Source organism: Cucumis sativus, chromosome 4, assembly GCF_000004075.3.
Source record: "Cucumis sativus cultivar 9930 chromosome 4, Cucumber_9930_V3, whole genome shotgun sequence".
NCBI lineage: Eukaryota > Viridiplantae > Streptophyta > Magnoliopsida > Cucurbitales > Cucurbitaceae > Cucumis > Cucumis sativus.
This window is the reverse complement of record NC_026658.2, coordinates 6914290-6932661: the sequence shown is the minus strand read 5'-3', so window position 1 is coordinate 6932661 and position 18372 is coordinate 6914290. Positions and strand designations below refer to the sequence as shown.

General features: G+C 35.7%; 1 protein-coding gene and 1 long non-coding RNA gene across 5 annotated transcripts; one reads left to right on the top strand and one right to left on the bottom strand.

Moving 5' to 3' along the window:
• Window positions 1–880: 880 nt before the first annotated feature.
• Window positions 881–17234, top strand: LOC101216633 (D-xylose-proton symporter-like 2). 4 transcript variants are annotated; one of them, XM_031884014.1, is made up of 15 exons: window positions 881–965; window positions 1077–1159; window positions 1892–1992; window positions 2327–2405; window positions 3261–3320; window positions 3411–3477; window positions 3567–3691; window positions 7855–7956; window positions 8298–8666; window positions 8753–8800; window positions 9128–9190; window positions 9424–9504; window positions 9776–9874; window positions 11695–11832; window positions 16847–16978. In XM_031884014.1, exons 2-15 carry the CDS (start codon window positions 1115–1117, stop codon window positions 16976–16978), a joined length of 1509 nt encoding a protein of 502 aa, XP_031739874.1. In that variant the 5' UTR covers window positions 881–965; window positions 1077–1114. The 4 variants fall into 4 exon arrangements, with proteins under 4 accessions (XP_031739874.1, XP_004137173.1, XP_031739875.1 ...); XM_031884016.1 differs by lacking the exon at window positions 881–965 and adding an exon at window positions 1245–1435 and having other exon boundaries at window positions 972–1159; window positions 3261–3286; window positions 16847–17234; XM_004137125.3 differs by having other exon boundaries at window positions 956–1159; window positions 16847–17234.
• On the bottom strand, window positions 3759–5812 carry LOC116403323. Its single transcript, XR_004216017.1, has 2 exons — window positions 4695–5812; window positions 3759–4594 (listed from the first exon to the last, which is right to left on the bottom strand). It is a non-coding gene; the product is annotated as an uncharacterized LOC116403323 (long non-coding RNA).
• Window positions 17235–18372: the final 1138 nt, after the last annotated feature.

Here is an 18372-nt window from a genome sequence, read left to right as displayed (position 1 = left end):
TTTCACTATAAATTTATTTAGATTTGGTACCCTCACATTACATCAATAGTATAAGAAAGTTGAATATTAAAGAAGTAATAAATTATTAGATAACTCATATGGAACCATTATACGAGATTTGAGTAAGATTTAGTTTGATTCTACCAAAATTAGGATATGAATTTGAGATATTTTGAAATAGCAAATTTTACAAAATATTTACAACCTATAGCACAAATTTTAAAGTTTATCACCGATAGCCACTAACATGTTATAATGATAGAATCTAAAATTTTGTTATTACATGTAAATATTTTAATTTATTTAGCTATTTTTAAAATAAAATACCTCAAAAGAAAAATATTTAAATAATTAATTTTTCAACGATAGAAAATAAAAAATTGAAAGGAAAGGAAATAAAAAAAGAAGAAAAATAAAAAATAACACTATTTTAATAAATTGTTTTGAAATAATATGATTTTGATAATAAGTTTTAAAATAGAAAATTTTCAAAAATAATAAATTTTATAAAATATTTACGACCTACAACAAATTTTATCACTCTTAGGTCGACGGATCTTCTCCATTGAAAGATCCCCTATATGGATAATACACATTCCAGTTCAACGAGCCTAATTCTAATTGTTTTGTTCCGAAGCAAACCACGGGGCGGTTCGTCCTATTCAGATATTCACGACCAAGAAACACTGGATTCTCTTTCGGGTAGGCAAGTGATTTGTGTGGTAGAAGACTAATTTTGATATAATATAAAATTTGACTATATCTAATAGTAATTTTATATTCTACGAAAGTAGTCTTCCATTTTGTAAAATTTATAGTTTTTTTTTTAAAATTTCCTTCGTACAAACTATTATTGATAATATATTTTGAGAAAATTAAAGCATATCAAAAGACGTCAATCATCGCAGTACATACTTCGAGAATATGTTAACTTTAATTGCCGGAGAGCTACGTCATATCCGCTGGTGTGTCCTTCTAGTCTTCGCGAGTTTTTTTTCTTCATTGTTTCCATTTGCTTTCCGAAAATTGTACTGAAATTCAGAAGGCCCTGTTGCTTGGATGTGACTTGCGAGTAGTTGTCACGCTGATCAGTAGCTGAAGTGGAGCAAGAGCAATGACATCCGATCATCGGGAGCTAGTTTTATCTTCTCTCGGAAAGGTTTTCTTCTCTTACTTAATCTGAGATTCATACTTCTTTGACATTTTTTAAACGGACGTTAATCGCGGCCACTTTGCTTGTAAAGTGCGAATTTCAGCATAACTTCTTTGCTGGAGGAAGAAGTTGGAAATATAATTTTGAGTTTTTGAACCGGGGGTAGGTAATGGGTTTTCTACCAGGAGAAGATCGCGAAAAGACTTTCGTTCCTCTTATCGTTTTCTTCAACTTATCAGATGGCTGTTTATATGGAAGTGCTAAGTGTTCGAACAGAAATGGGTGATTTTTTTTTTTTTTTTTTTTTTTTTTTGTTTGTTGTTATTTTTTTAATGGGAGTATCAGTTGGTGAAGAATGTAAAGAGACATCGTAATTTTATCGGATGGGATATGTGCGAATAGCTCAGCAGAAGACGGGGAATTTTTTCTAATTGAAATACTTGTTCTAAGAGGAACCCTGTCAATGCACTACACATATTTCTTGCCTTGCCATACAAACATTGCATGAATTAAAAGTCTTTTGTTGTTTTGTGCTGTGTAATCTTCGACAACCTTGTGTTCCATCCCAACATCGAGTCAAACGCTCAAGTACAGAGAGAGCAGTCAGTGACGTGTTGAACTATAGAATTAACAAGCAGCAATGCTACAAACTTTTATGCCTTTGATTCCAAGCATTTACATTTTTCTATCTCACTGATTACCATGGTGTCAGTAATTACCGCTGCTTCCTTCTTCCAGGTAGGACAGTCGTCTGGCGAGATTGACAATGTTGAGGAACCGTTAATTTCTGTTGAGTTTAAACACTCAGAGAATTTTTCTGCCAGAGCTGCCATATTACCGTAAGTTTCTCAAGTGAATTGTTTTTCCTCCTTTCATTTTGTTTATATGCTTGCTGTTGGTGTTATCATCACCAACTCTCAAATATTGACCTTCTGTTCCACCCTATGATAATTACATCTTGCTCAAAATTTTTCTTTTCATATGAAATAGAAAATACAATCCTTTCTTCACTCGCCACTAACTCGACGTCAGGTAGAGTTTGTACTTTCTCATTCTTAACTAAATTATTGCTTCCCATCCAAAAGATGTGCAATGAACTGTGGCATCTTCACAAGTAAAATGAAACGATTAAAAATTACACTTTAATGAGGGGTTTCCTATCTATAATTTCAGATTTCTTTTTCCAGCGCTTGGGGGATTACTTTATGGCTATGATATTGGTGCAACATCCTGTGCCACCATTTCTTTACAGGTATAATTTTTGTTATGTTGTAGACAACATCCTATTTGTCGTGCTACTATGGCAAGTTTATGGTTGCTGTAAAACTTGTTGCAAAAAGACATTTGTGGTTCTACTCCTTATAAAATTGATGGTGATAAGAAGCTATATTGTCACTAGTTAGGTTTATTTTGGAGATTCCAGACTGTGAAGTTCAATTATCCTTCTTATAATGTCTAGGGTTGAAAGAATATGTTTAAGTTTTCTAATTTCTTCGATTCCCTGCTTTTCAATGAGGCTTGCAATGCAAATACTGTTAGTGACATAATTTAATTTGCCTTCATCCACTAACTTAAGCTTTTGGGTGAATCGGGGATTCAAGATGGTATCAGAACAGGTGGTCTAGTGAGGTCTTGTATTCAAGACCCCGCATTCCTTTCAAATATTGCAAGCCCATAAGTGAAGGGGAGTGTTAGTGATATATAATTAAATTTGCCTTCAACTACTAGCTTAAACTTTTGGGTGAATTGGTGATTTAAGAAATACATTACTGAGTTATAGAGTAAGAGAGTATCAAATTTCAAGAACACTAGGGAGATGAATCTTTGTTGAACCTGTACTCGGCTAGATTGGAAGTAATTTAAATTAGTAGAGAGGAATTAGCTGGTGCCTAAAATAACTGAGAAAATGTTTACCGATCACCAGCTACTATTCTTAGAACATTGTTTTCAAACAAAAATTGTGATTGAAGAACAAATAAAATTCAGTGAGATCATTTATTCTTTCTGATTTCGACATCCAGAGTTATGCAACTGTCCCTTCTTGTAAATTTTGCTTCAGTTTCTTCTCATGCTTATCGTGATTCATTTCTGTTTTCTTTCCTTGCAGTCAGCATCATCTAGTGGAATATCATGGTACAACTTATCTTCTGTGGAAGTTGGTCTTGTAGTGAGTCTAAAAATGAAATTACGAGCCTATATTCATGGATAGAATGATAGTGTTATGGGTTTATTCAAGTTTTGGTGCTGAATTTTGCAGACTAGCGGTTCTTTATATGGTGCCTTGATTGGCTCTGTCTTGGCTTTTAATGTTGCTGATTTCTTAGGTTGGTTATCTTAAAATGTGAAGCAGAACATGGTAATTGGTATTTTTGTCTCATTCTCTGATTAGTTTAATACTGAATTTTCATGAAAGGGAGAAGAAGGGAGCTTATTCTGTCAGCTTTAATGTATCTCGTTGGAGCTATCATAACAGGACTTGCTCCTAACTTTGTTATTTTGATAATTGGCCGCATCATATCTGGAACAGGAATTGGATTGGTAACACACTTAATGTTTTTTTTTTTCTAATTATCGATGTAACTTTTGTCAATATTTCCAGTCATGATTTATTTTTTTGAAAGGGAGATAAACTACTTTATTAATAATAACAAACTCAAAGTACAAGAGAGTTATACAATGAGTGTAATAAAGAAGCCTAGAGAGCAATAAGTGAGGGGGATTGACACCCCCTTAGCACCAAAACAGCATATCTCAATTAAAGCAAGAAAATAAAATATGCCAAAATACAATGGAGACATAGTCCAGCCTAATGCAGAGAGCTGAGACAGAGAAATAAAGAAAGGGAAATGGGGCAAACACAGCAGAACAAAGCCTGAGCCTATAGACAAAAGCAAAAGCTGCTACTGTGTAAACTAGACCAAAAGAAAAATAAGCTATGCTCCAAAGAAGGCCGGCCAGAGAGGGGAAAACGAAGCTGTCAAAATACAAAACAAAGTCACCAAAACAGAACAGGGCCTAGGGGGCTGTTTGAGAGATAAAGACTGCCCAGTTGAGACCAAGATCTTGAGTTGAGTAATTCACAATCTGATTGTTTAGAGAGCACCAAGCTGCTACTTTGCATTCTTTTCAAAGACAAATTACGGAACTTCCACCGAAAGAGAAATACCCAAAACTCTTCTCCTTTCTTTACATATCTCCTTGTCCTTCTTTTAAAGGTTTAAGCTGCAAATAATCTGAACGGTGCTTCACCTCAATCATAACGATTTGATCCTTGAAAGATACAATGAAACATGGAATATCTTTTGCAGATTCCACAAAATCCATTTGCCTTCTTTGCTTTTGAGAAATGCTATGTAAGGTTCCTTCACCCTTTTATCCATAAGATGGCCCTTGTTGACAAAACAATCTTTCCAATGATTATCTCTTCCACTAGTCTTGTTTCTGTCGATCATACACAACAGTATGAGATGCACTTAAAACCAGAGTTTAGACCAACATCATAAAATGAAAAATGTGTCATTCGCTTAATTTAAACATCTACCCATATGCAGCCTGTTTATCTGTCAAGAACCCTCCGGTCAGCTGTCTCTTTAAACCAAGATGATGCCACAATCATTGATTAAGGAAAGCAGATCCTTAGGCAATTTCGAGGGTACTTTGAGAGGATGGGTGTCGGCTTCATCAAATAAGGCAGTGAGGTCTGCCCCTTCAATTTCTGCATTACACTTGTGATCAAAACCGTTAAGGAAACTGATGGAAATCGGGTGTGATGTAGAAATTCAAGTATTATTGATAGTAATAAAGGAATGACTCCTCGTTACAATCTCTAGAACAAGACTAAAGAATAGAACAATACTTCACACACTCTAACTTCTTCTGCTAACCTATCTTTCAAGGAAGAACAGAAAAGACTTTCTTACTCTCAAGTCTAACTAACTTTCCCGCCCCCCGACTCACTTATATTTATACTATCTTATTACTCTTCGTTATTCTCACGTGCCTCAACCTCCCTCTACACACGTGTTACTTCTTTTCCCCTCTCCTGCTATATTGATGTAAGATAGGGGGTCTATCAGAAACCCAAAGACTCCTCACTGCTGACACTAAAAGGTGAATCCAAGGCCTCAATGGGAAACTTTTCAGAGTAATTGGCAGCAAGACAAGGAGATCGCATCAAATTTACTTTAAAGCAGAATAAGAAGAAAGCGAGGAGACTTGATGTGACTGGATTCTTTGACCTCTCTTCCTCCTCCTAGAGTTAGAGTTGGGAAGTTTCAAATACTTGAATTGCTTGGTAGGAGAAACTGAGTTTACTGACCTGATGAGGCAATTAGAGGTTTGAATTTTGGAGCTGCATCCTCCAAAAGGTTTGGATTACATTCTTAAATAGATGGCTCAGAATGGTGAATTCGAAAAGGGGCTGAAAGTGGAACTTTGAGAGCACAACCATCAGTAAACTCAGATTTTGATAAGGCTGTCCACAAGTTGTTGAAGGATGTTTGCTTCCGAATATAATGCTTGAGGATTTTCGGAGCTTGAAAAAAATTTGCTACCTTTTGCTGATTAGGTCTTTTGCAGAATCCTGAAACTGAAGGGAGTGGAGGAGATGTGTTGGCTGGAAATGGTGAGAGCCATTGGGTGGGAGGGGAAAAGTTTTCTTTAATTACTTTGGAGGATATATATAATTATTCATGATTGTAATTAAAGAAGCTTTATCATTTTTTTCTCTCTCTCAATAGATCTTCGGCAGTCGAATTAAAATTACTCTTAATAGTAATTAAGTGGGCCTTCTTTTCTTTATTGCTCTCACTTGATGGCTCTTCGTCTACTGGAGATTTAAAAACAGAATTAATAGATGTGGGCCCTGCTGCCAATTTGCAACTGTTGTTTATCTTGGGTTCGACAACATTCAAAGAGGGGGACTGTTCAGATGCCCGTGCAATTAATTTACTATCAACCTGATTGTGGCCTCTGTTTTCTTCTCCGGCGCCGATGGGATGGCCATAAAAAGCTTCAGAATTTCAAAAGGATTTCTACTCCTAGGGAGATCTGCAAAAACTGATTTTGGAACATTCACTACTGATGGAAAGGAGGAAAGTTCAAAATTTTCATGTAACAAGACATCTCTAATTCTCAAATGATCACTTGAGTTTTTAAAATCATCCAGCAAAAAAGGAACTTTGGAAGGTCTAGGAGGATTTAGAAATTCAAAGTCACCAAAATGTAGATAATTATTTTCCCACTTTAGATCTGTAATTTCGATCGTTGACGGCACAAAACCACATAAGTTCTTCTTTACCTGAATCCGCGATTCACTACAATTTGTTAAATTCAGAGTTTCAATGGCTATGTCAATAAGACCTCCAAAGTGATCCCCAATAACCTCAAAGGTGCTTCTACACCAACAATCTAGAGAGGTCTTTTATTTTGAGCCAACCATCGTAGCCTTTTAAAACAAGTGGCCGACTGTGTTTGATGTTGTCCCATCTTTCAAATTTGAGGTGGAAATTCCCACAAGCCTGCCATTTTCCTTCCTCTCGGATAAAGTTAATGATTGATCCTTGATCAATACTAATGAGGGCATTCTCATCAAATAAAGGATTTATTACAATTTTCCTTTGAAAAAATTCTTCCAACCTCTTACGAATCAATCTCCAGTCATCTGAAGCAAATAATTTTGATATTAATCCAAAGGATTTCAAAGTTAACCTTAGCAACTTCATGGTTCTTGATCAACCATTGCTTCTGTTTTGGAGGGGAAGGATAACTGTCCGCTTGTAGCTTCCTTTTCTGACTAAAATTTTGGCGGACTTCCATTTTTTCAGGCCTTGGAGCTGGGAGTTTAGAGCTATTGGACTTAGCCTTATCAACATAATTCAACTTTTCTACCATTTGCGGAGAAGGAAAAGTGGAAATATTACTAGTGTACCATCTAACATAGTTCACTTTTTCTACAAATTTATCCAGCATCTTGCAAAACGACTTCCATCCCTGTTGATCTTTTCCTGAGCAAACTCTAATACTGAAAAGACCCCCTAAATATGGCCAGTGATCACAGCTTACGACCCATCCGAACTTTACTTGAAACTTCAAATTTCTCAATCCTTCTCTGTCAATGTCCCCGAATTTTTTGAAATAATTGTCCACCGGAGTTCTAAGTAAATTAGAGATTACTGACTAAGTCCATCTGAGTTGGCTAATGGAAATAGAAATGCTTCTCCAGGCTTCCACATCTTCAATGAAACAATTATCTTCCTCTTTCCAAATGCAGTAATGGGACTCCCCAAATTGTTTGAAATAATTGTCCACCGGAGTTCTAAGTAAATCAGAGATTACTGATTGAGTCCATCTGAGTTGGCTAACGGAAATAGAATTACTTCTGCAGGCTTCCACATCTTCAATGAAACAACTATCTTCTTCTTTCCAAATCCAGCATATTTCCTGTCATGATTTATGTTTACATGAAAATATGCACACACCCAAAGATATGTTGATTAAGATGATAAGTTCCCAAGGATAGAAGAATTATGTGTGTATTGCTTCTTTGATGTCCAGGAACTAATGAGATTTATCTGGTGTTTACTTTTCTTACTCTCAAAATGTTGAATTTAACGATTGACCTTATGAAGTTCTAATAAATTTTATCATAAGATCACCCTGTTTGTACTCTGAGCATTTAATTTCAGTATTTTGTTTTCTAGGCAATGCATGCAGCGCCAATGTATATTGCTGAAACTTCCCCCAGCAAGATTCGTGGACAAATGATCTCTCTCAAAGAGTTTTTTATAGTACTTGGAATGGTTGTAAGTGGTTCTATCTTATCCTGTTTTTTTATTACTTTAATATAAGTTTCTTTCATTCTGCTTTCTTTTCTTAATCTGGTGAATCCATCTAATGAAGATGTATGGTATCTTCCGTAGAAAGCAGGTCTATTTCAAAATCCAGCATATTTCAAATATATCACATGCCAATATGTAGATCCCTTTTCATAACCTAATGTAAGGACTGACTATTGGAGGGCCCTCATAGCTGGTCAAAATATCTGTATTGGATTTATTTTTTTGGCTTCTCTATCTTGTCTGCTGTATTTCAAAATTTCAGTATATCATTCTAAATGTGCAATTGATGGAACGATGCTCTGCAGTTGGGTTACAGCATTGGTAGTCTTTTAGTTGAAGTGGTTGCCGGTTGGCGCTACATTTATGCAGCCAATACTCCAATTGCGTTGGTCATGGGAGTGGGAATGTGGTGGCTACCATCATCTCCCAGGTGGCTACTTTTATGTGCCATACAGAGAAAAGGAAATATGGCGGACTTGAAAGAGCGGGCTATAAGCTGCTTGCATCGGCTAAGGGGTGCAGTTATTGGTGAGACAGCTTCTGAAGAAGTGAATGAAATTTTGGAAGAGCTCTCTTTTCTTGGTGAATCAGAGGAGGCCTCAATAGGGGAAATATTTCAGGGAAAGTGCCTGAAGGCCCTAATTATTGGCGCAGGATTAGTATTATTTCAACAGGTATCTTATATATTTGTACAGCGTTTTCAAGCACAGAATTTGTTTATCGTTTGCTTATATTTGGAATTGGCATCAACTATTGGCAGATAACTGGTCAACCAAGTGTGCTATATTATGCTCCCTCAATCTTTCAGGTACCTGCGTATCTGTGCTATATTATGCTCCCTCAAGCTAGTTCTAAATTTCTAATGCTGTATTTGGCAAATCTGTGTATCTGTCCTCTACTCTCTTTTTCTGTAAATATATTTTTTATTACTTATATATTAAAAGCAACAAAGCATATTTTGTAAATCATATAAGAGGGAACGGGAATGCGATTTCCTCTAATAGAGAAGGAATGGAACAAAAAAACTAGACGATCAAGAGGACAACGAAGCAAATGTTATCGGGAAGCTTACATAAGTCTTACTCCTTTCGGCTAATTTAACATGTCTTTTTCCTAATGTCACATAATTCGATAGAGTGCAGGATTCTCTGCAGCTGCAGATGCGACCCGGGTGTCAATTTTACTTGGTTTGTTGAAGGTATTTGTTACATAGATATGCCCATAAATCTGTCTTAAATACAAACTCCTACAAGTTCTGTGAAATGAGAATTAGCTTGTAATTCCAGTTCTAGTTTGCATGTGTTGTCCAATTGTCTTGCTAAGCTGAATAAATGCTTCCGTTCTCTCCTAGTTTCTTCATCCTAATACTTGAATACATGTTTCCATATGATCATCTCATGAAGTTTTGAACTAATTTTTCTAATACTGCAGCTAATAATGACTGGAGCAGCTGTTCTTGTTGTTGATAGACTTGGGAGGAGGCCTTTACTCCTTGGAGGTGTATCTGGGATTGTAAGTCCAATTTGTAAATTCCTTGGATTTTTTTCATCCAAACTTTTGAACATAAGCGGCCATGGGGCACCATCACCCTGTACACAAAATACTACCAATTATAGTTCTACTATTTTGTTCTTTTCCTTGTCTTTCCGACGTCAATTCTACTGTCATAGCATAACAATTGTTTTGAAGTACAAATAGTTAACAGCTCTTTTAAAAAAAATGCATCTGACTTCAAAAGATCATTATCCTGTTCTTTTATTTATACACTGTATTCATGTGACAGACGATTTCTTTGTTCCTCTTGGGATCCTATTACCTTTTCCTGGGTAATGTGCCTGCTGTTGCTGTAGTTGCGCTCTTGCTATATGTTGGTAGTTACCAGGTATTTCAGATTTTTCTTTTGTTTTCTCATGTATACGGCTTGACAATATGCTCTAGTTATGCCCTGCTGTGCTGGTTTCTACAATTCTTTTGTTTTCTTATGTTTGATGGGCCGACGGTGTTGTCTAGTGATTTAAATTTAGTTTTTGCCTTTTGGGAAAAATTCCTTTTGGTACCAGGATTTTGAGCATAATTTTCATTTGGACCCTAAGTTCTAGTACATTACAACTTTATACCAATTTTGAGTTTAATTTTTGTTTGGTTCCTAGATTCTAAGTTGAAAAAGATTACATTTTCATCCTTGCATTTTGAGTTTAGCTCTCCTAGATGCTAGTTTTGAATATTTTACATTTTTACCACTAATTTTCACTTACACTCACTTCGGTCTTTTTCGTTAATCAATTTCAAATAATTATTATGTGAAGTTCTTCATTATTTTTAGTGGTGATGAAAAATTCATGAAAACTAATTTGATTCTTTTAAATAAATTTATAAACATTAACACAAAGGACTCAAAGGAGTATTTAGAGAAAAGAAAATCAAGGGTTGAGACCTAAGGACCAAATGAAAGAAGCAAAACTCAAAACTTAATGATAACGTCAAGGGTAAAAGTGCAAACCTTTAAGGCTAAGAACCAAATGATAGAAACAAAACTTAAAGCTGAAGGGTAAAAGGGTAATATTGTAAAACCTAGGAACTAAACGGAAATTAAAATCAAAGTTTAGAGGTAAAAGTATAATGTTTTGAAAAAAATGACCAAATGAAAACTCTCCAAACATATTTTTCTTGTAGTTCTTTAATAAAGGACAATAAGTTTTCTTAGTAAGAGAAAATAATTTAATTAGATAAAAGATAAACAGGGTGATACAAGAAGAGGCAAGGAGATAAAGCAACTCCTTCCGAATAGACAAAGTCGGGATTTCATAAAGGGTATACAATCAATACTAATAACTAAAGTAAAAAATTAACCGATATTTTTTTGTTTTAACTTTAAACAAGAGAAAAAAAACTAATGTTCAGCTATTCTCTCAGAGATTTGGTCGGAAAGAAACCAACACATCTTCCAAGACAAGTCACTTCAATGGTTTGACCATTTTTGATATTGCTAGTCAAAGCTTCCTTTTGGTGCTCTTTTTCCAAATTATTTTCAGATTATTCAGTTCAAGATGTGTATCTTAACTGGAATGCTTTCATGCATGCAATGTAATCATGACATATAGTACTCTGTCTCTGATTTTAGTGTTGTTTTTTATTGGGATGTGATGAGGATGCTATGAGTTCTTTTTCCCTTGTAATTGTGGTTGAACTCACTTGTTTTTGTAATGTATATATTTGCAAGTTTGTTCTTTTGGATAAGAAACATTTCGTTGATTACGGAGCTATCCCTTTATTATCCCATGGCCATGAGTCAGTCACTAACATATGTTAAATTATTTTTTTATTTAAATAAAATAAAAAGAAATAACAGATATTGCTAATCATATGGGAGAGTTTTATGGGCTAAGTTTTAGTCTTATATGAAATTGTCCCCCCAATAGCCTAAAGTTTTGGATATGCCACTCCGGAAGCATGTGGAAACATTGCTATATTCAACCTTTGTTTCAATGGTAGCATCCCAAAATAGTTTACACTTAGATAAGGACCAAAATATAAGCAAATGTTCTATTCTTTGCATAAACGCTGCTCAAATGAGGTTTGTTCAAACTGCAGATAAATGTTTTATTGCATGGATACATAAGATTCTGAATGACCGTTGTTTAATAAGTTCTCCTTCTCTAAACATAGGAGTTTGAGTTCAACTAAGTAAACTTTGTTTTGCAGTTGTCTTTTGGTCCCATTGGTTGGTTAATGATTTCTGAGGTTTTTCCATTGCGGCTGAGAGGTCGAGGGCTCAGTATAGCAGTGCTTGTGAATTTTGGAGCAAATGCTCTAGTGACATTTGCCTTTTCTCCACTAAAGGTACGTCAGTATGTCGAATATGAAAAAATTACAGTCTAAAAGGGTATGAATAATTTTGGAGCAACTTACAATCATAAAATCAGTATAGTCAACACAATTTCATAAAGGTACAGAGAATGTCCCGTTACCCTTTTACATTTGATGATTAATTGTGAGTTGAACTTTATCCAATAATTACAAGTTACAATTGTACACATTCATCAATGACCAATGTCTTTGGGACAAGTGCTATGTCACAAGGTTGTCCCATGACTAGAACAATTGTTTTCAAAAAATGATAATGATGATGCCATACAATGTCTTGGTGATGCTCAAATTATAAACGGTTAGAATTAGTGGGCTTAGCCCATTCAAAGATTTGCCCTAAATATTTTTTTCTTTTTTATCTCTTTGTATTTTTCTATTTATTCCCTTCTTGTACATATTGTATTTTGATCAGAAAATAATAAGAAGAAAAATACCATGGTTTTTCTCCCGGTACTCGGGTTTCCATGTAAATTTGTGTGTTTTGTCTCACTTTCAATATAGTATCAGATAGGAACATTGGATAAATCCTAAACAATACAATATAGTATCAGATATTGACATTGGACAAGTCCTACCTTACCACTTCTGGAAAAGATCTTATGTTGTGGCATTTCCGTTTAGGCCATCCCACTTTTAAATACATGAAACACCTATTTCCTCATCTCTTTTCTAAAGCTGATGTTTTTTTCTTATCTTGTGATGTGTGCATACAAGCTAAACAACAACAAGTCTCGTTTTCCTCGCAACTCTATAAGCCAACTCGACCTCTTACTCTTGTCCATAGTGATGTTTATTGTTTGGGGACTATCTAAGGTCACTACCTCCTTTGGGAAACGATAGTTTGTGACCTTTATTGATGACCATACTCGTCTTACTTGAGTTTTCCTGATCTCTGACAAATCCGAAGTTACCTCAACATTCTGGGACTTCTATCACACCACGGAAACGCAATTCAATACAAAAATTGCAATCCTGCTGAGTGATAATGGTTGTGAGTTTCAAAACTACCCTCTTAACAAGTTCTTATCCTCTAAAGGAATTGTTCACTAAAGTTCCTGTCCTTACACCCCCCCCCCCAGCAAAATGGGGTTGTCGAACGAAAAAATTGTTACCTTTTGGACATTGCTCATTTCCTTATGTTGTCAATTTCTCTTCCTTCCTATCTCTGTGATGCCATTCTCATTGCCACTCATCTCATCAACCGCATCCCCTCCCGTGTCCTTTACTTCCAAACATCGTTAGATTGCCTCAATGAATCCTATCCCTCCACCCGTCTCATCACTGATGTTCCCCTTTGGGTATTCGGATGCACTGCCTATGTCCATAGCCATGGTCCTAACCAAACTAAATTCACCCCTAGGGCTCAGACTTGCGTGTTTGTTGGATATCCTTTGCACCAACGAAGCTACAAATGTTTCCATCCATCTTCACGTAAGTACTTTGTTACCATGGATGTCACCTTTATTGAAGATCATCCTTTCTTTCTCGTTAGTCTACTTTAGGGGGAGAGTGTGAGTGAAGAGTCTAACTATATGCTTCCTTTAGAGTCTACTTGTCCTACTGTGGTTACCTTACCTGACCCTAACCCTCACAGTTCAGTCCTACCCACAAATCAAGTTCCTTGGAAAACCTACTATAGGAGGAATCTCAGAAAGGGAGTTTAAGTCTCTTGTTGTTCAGACAGCACCAGTCAAGGATTCTAAACTAATATGAGATCAAGGTATGACCGATTCAATTAATTCACAGTAATAACAGAATGAGTGAGAATGACAGGCCTGAGATGAATTCAACTGACTCACATACCGATAGTAAGGCAGATGAGAATGACGAGTCCAAGACAGTGGTTCTAGAAGATATGAATGAACAGGGCAGTATTGGTGGGGTCATTATAGACAGAGAGGACAAGATTGATGAGAACGAGATTGTTGCTGAACATACTGAAAATGAAACTAAGTCAAACCATTCTGAAAATACTAGCGAGTATGATCCATCTCTTGATCTTCCTATGGCATCGAGGAAAGGTACTAGGTCCTGCAAAGCACTCCATATCTAATTATGTGTCATATGAGAATCTCTCACCACAGTTCAGAGCTTTTATTGCCAGCCTTGAGTCTACCGTAATGCCCAAGAGTATCCACCTTGCCTTAGAGTGTTCAAAGTGGAAATTTGCTGATATGGAAGAAATGAGATCCTTAGAAAAGAACAAACCTTGGGATCTCTGCACACTCTCTAAGGGACACAAGATTGTTGAATGCAAATGGGTGTTTACACTCGAGTATAGAGCAGATGGTACAATTGACAGACATAAGGCGAGACTAGTTGCAAAAGGGTTCACTCAGACCTATGGGATTGACTATTCTAAGATTTTTTCTCCTGTTGCAAATTTGAACACCATTAGAGTTTTGTTGTCTGTTGCAGTGAATAAAGATTAGCTCCTATATTAACTTGATGTTAAAAATGCATTCTTGAATGAGGATCTTTAAGAGGAAGTGTGTATGAGTCCGTCTCCAAGACTTGAAGCTCAATTTAATAATTAGGTTTGAAAGCTTCGAAAGTCCTAATATGGGTTGAAACAATCACCAAGAGCGTGGTTTGACAAATTTTCCACTTTCATCAAGTCTCAAGGGTACAATCAGGGGCACTCCAATCACTCCTTATTCACCAGTCTCCAAGGCAGGGAAAATTGTAGTATTAATTCTCTATGTCGATGACAATGTGTTATTTGGGGATGATACTGATGAGATTGTTCAATTAAAGAAGAAGATGGGGTTTGAAATCAAAGACTTGGAAAATCTGAAGTACTTTCTTGAGATGGAGATTAGCTGAGATAGGTATGCTAGGATGTTGTCCTGCTGACACATCTATTGAGTTCAATACCAAACTCAAAAATTCAGGTGACAGGGTTCCTGTTGATAAAGAAAAATATCAGCGCCTGGTGGAAAAATTGATTTACTTATCTCACACTAGGCCTAACATCTCCTATGCTGTGAGCACTGTCAGTCAATTCCTGCAGGCACCTTATGAGGATCACATGGAAGCGGTTAACAGGATTCTGAGGTATTTAAAAGCAACTCCTAGTAAAGGTCTGAGATTTAGGAAGACTGGTAGAAGATGTGTTGAAGCTTATATTAATTCTAACTGGACAAGATCTATTTTTGATAGAAAGTCCACCTTAGGATACTGTACCTTTGTGTGGGGCAATCTTGTAACTTGGAAGAATAGGAAGCAAAGTGTTGTGGCTGGGAGCAGTGCTGAGGCCGAATACCGAGCTATGAGTTTGGGAATGTGTGAGAAAATTTGGCTCCAGAAAGTCCTATCTGATCTTCATCAGACTGTGAGACACCATTGAAGTTTTTTTGTGATATTAAAGCTGCCATTAGTATTGCTAACAACCCAATTCAATATAATAGAACTAAACATGTTGAGATTGATCGACATTCCATCGAGGAAAGACCTGACAGTGGGAGCATATACATTCCATACATCCCTTCGAGCCAACAAGTTGCTAATGTCCTCACCAAGGGGCTTCTCAGACCAAACTTTGACTTTTGTGTTAGCAAGTTAGGCCTCATTGATATTTACATCCCAACTTGAGGGGGAGTGTTAGAATTAGTGGGCTTAGCCCATTGGGAGATTTGCCCTAAATATTTTTTCCTTTTTTATCTCTTTGTATTTTTCTGTGTATTCCCTTCTTGTACATATTGAATTTTTATCAGAAAATAATAAGAGCAAAAATATCGTTGTTTTTTCCCTGTACTCGGGTTTCCACGTAAATTTGTGTGTTTTTTGTCTCTACTTTTAAAATAAACAATTCTTTTGCAACTACAACTTTCTCATAACTATGACTGAAGGGAGGACTTACTTTTGCAGCTTTTTGGGCAGATTTCTCCCCCAGCCTTCAGCTTTATTTCCCCATCGAATACATCGTTCATCTCTTATAAAGAATATGATGTTACACCATTTAAAGAATGTACTTAAATATTGTTAGAACAATATTTTCCCTTGATTTATTTTACTAATTTTCTCATTATTTCTTTTTGTTATTTGTTTTCTTCAGTGTTGAGTGCTCTCTGTAGAGATGATGTTATCTTTAGAATTCTTTCCTTCTCTTTTATATTATGGTATCAGAGCTGTAGGCTCGGCTTTTTCTTTTTCTCAATTATGGCGTCAATGTCAGGTGCCACTGATGAAGATGACATACATGCTGTGATAACTCTACCTACCCTATCCCTATTGTTACTTAGACTCTACCAACGTCTATTGTTCACCCCTTCTATTACACCTTTAGTAACCGTCCAAAATGTTAGATATGTGGCGAAATGGGCACACTGCCTTTGTTACAACCGCCTTAACCTTGAGTGTCACGCTCAAAATTTTGCAACCTCTTTGTCTCCTCAAGCACATTTTACTCAGGTCTCTTTAAGGCTCCTAGTTTGGAAAATAATAGGATTATTAGGAGAATATTAGTATTAGGATTATTAGGAGAATATTAGTATGGTTATTAGACTGGGCATATTAGTAATTAGATAGTAAAGTTTGTTAGGGCTCTTAGTTATAAATAGAGGAAGTGAGGTGAGGGAAAAGGTATGAAGAATTTTGTGGGAGTTTCCTTTGGGGAATTTGGGAAAGGATTCTCAGTCCTCTATAATTTGCTATGGCATACTGTAGTTTCATTATTGATATGCAATATATGTTTCTATCTTTTAGTGTTTTCGTTTGTTCTTTGTGTTCTTGAGTGTTCTTGTTAGGAGGTGTCCTAACAGTCTCCCCTCTAAATGTTATCACCCCCCATATTGAATCCGATCCTGTAGCCCCTTCCACTCACTCTGATGTTTGGCTGGTTTCTTGAATAAAAAAAATAAGATTACGATGACAACTTTGTTTTATCTTGGAATTGTAGTTCCTGTCATATGCTGTTTATTGATGACATTGAATAAAGTACTTTGATGGTTCAAGTAAGAAAATAAAAAATTACTTCTGATTGCAGGAATTGCTTGGAGCGGGGATCCTTTTTTTTATATTTGGCGTGGTAGCTATTTTGTCTCTCGTCTTTATATTCTTCATTGTACCAGAGACAAAGGGACTGACCCTCGAGGAAATTGAAGCTAGATGCCTTTGAACTCTTTCAACCACAATAGAGATTTTCATGTCTATCTCAAAATGAAAGTTTAAAAGCTGTAAACTAAATTTCATTGTCAGATGATCCATGTTTTAGGGGTCTAAACTAATTGCTATGATGTGCCTTCCCTTGCTGTTTACTTTCTACTGGATAATCAGGGCAGTGGGTCTTCCAAGTTCCAAATGTTTGATACCATGCTTGCTTGAATTATATATCTCAACACATGTTTATAATAAAGATGAGTTGTTTATGAACATTCTTGTTTTTTCTTCATTGGTTAACCTCTTATCAATATGGAAACAATGAATTGTGCATTTACCTATACTCACAAATTGTGTCTCAACCATTTCACTTTCTATTCATAGTTTCAAATATCTTGTACTTCGATGTTGAGATCGTAGTTGGTGGACTACATTCTAAGCTATATAGAGCCTCTTGAGAACCTAACATAAATATATTTAAGCAATAGTTGACAATGACATACACTTCTTTCTTTTAAGTTTTGTTTTTTCTTTTAGCAAACTGAATATTATAAAAGAACAACCAAACAAACATCAATCACTCTCATGTTTGAGAGATAATGAAGAGGAAAGGAAAAAATATCCCCAAGAAGAAACCAAAGGTAGGTCTAACTTCTAGATTATGAGTAGTTTCATTTTCCTTTTTAAAAATTTTACAAAATTTAAAACATTTACCAAAAGAGAAAGAAAGCGAGCCTACTAAACATAATAATAAAAATAATAAAAAAGAACTCTAATTAGTTTGAAATCTCACCATTTAAAAGCTTGATAATTGATGACTTTGATTTAATCTATCAAAGAGTTCAACCCATCTCAAGTTGTATTTTAAACCATTACAATAGTTCTAGTTTTTAAGATTTTGACGGCTAACTAGTAGATATTGAGAAGTATCTATCTTTGGTAGGATGACTATTTCAATAACGAACAATCCAGTCATCTAACGAATCGGTCAATCAGTTTGAGCAGACTTCGACTAAGTAACGACGACATTCATTTTCCATTAACTCTCTATTGGTGACTTCCAATATGTTCAAACAGATCTCAAAGAGAGCAACTTTCTTAAAGATAAAATCCCTAAAACTTTTTCCATAGTAAGACTAATAGCTTGAGGATATGGGTGATAGTTGTTGGGCTTTTATTCTTTTGCAATGTATGCACTCTTCTTTGTTTGGAGAAAGAAGAAAATGCATGGTTCTTTTTAAGATTGTCTGTATGTATTTGAAGCCTCCTTGCCATTTTCGATTGGATCATGAATGTTTTTTAAATTTAGGGAGAGATTTTTTTTATTGACTTGAATTTAAGGGTTTTATTTTTTTATTTTTATAACGAGGAATGATTGAATCTCTAGCTTTATGGGTCATTTGTTTCGTGAGA

Coding starts and splice junctions, on each gene's coding strand:
- LOC101216633 (XM_004137125.3), top strand. CDS start 1,115: ATGACATCCGATCATCGGGAGCTAGTTTTATCTTCTCTCGGAAAG. Junction 1,160..1,891: donor TTTTATCTTCTCTCGGAAAG/GTTTTCTTCTCT, acceptor TCCTTCTTCCAG/GTAGGACAGTCGTCTGGCGA. Junction 8,801..9,127: donor ATGCTCCCTCAATCTTTCAG/GTACCTGCGTAT, acceptor ATAATTCGATAG/AGTGCAGGATTCTCTGCAGC.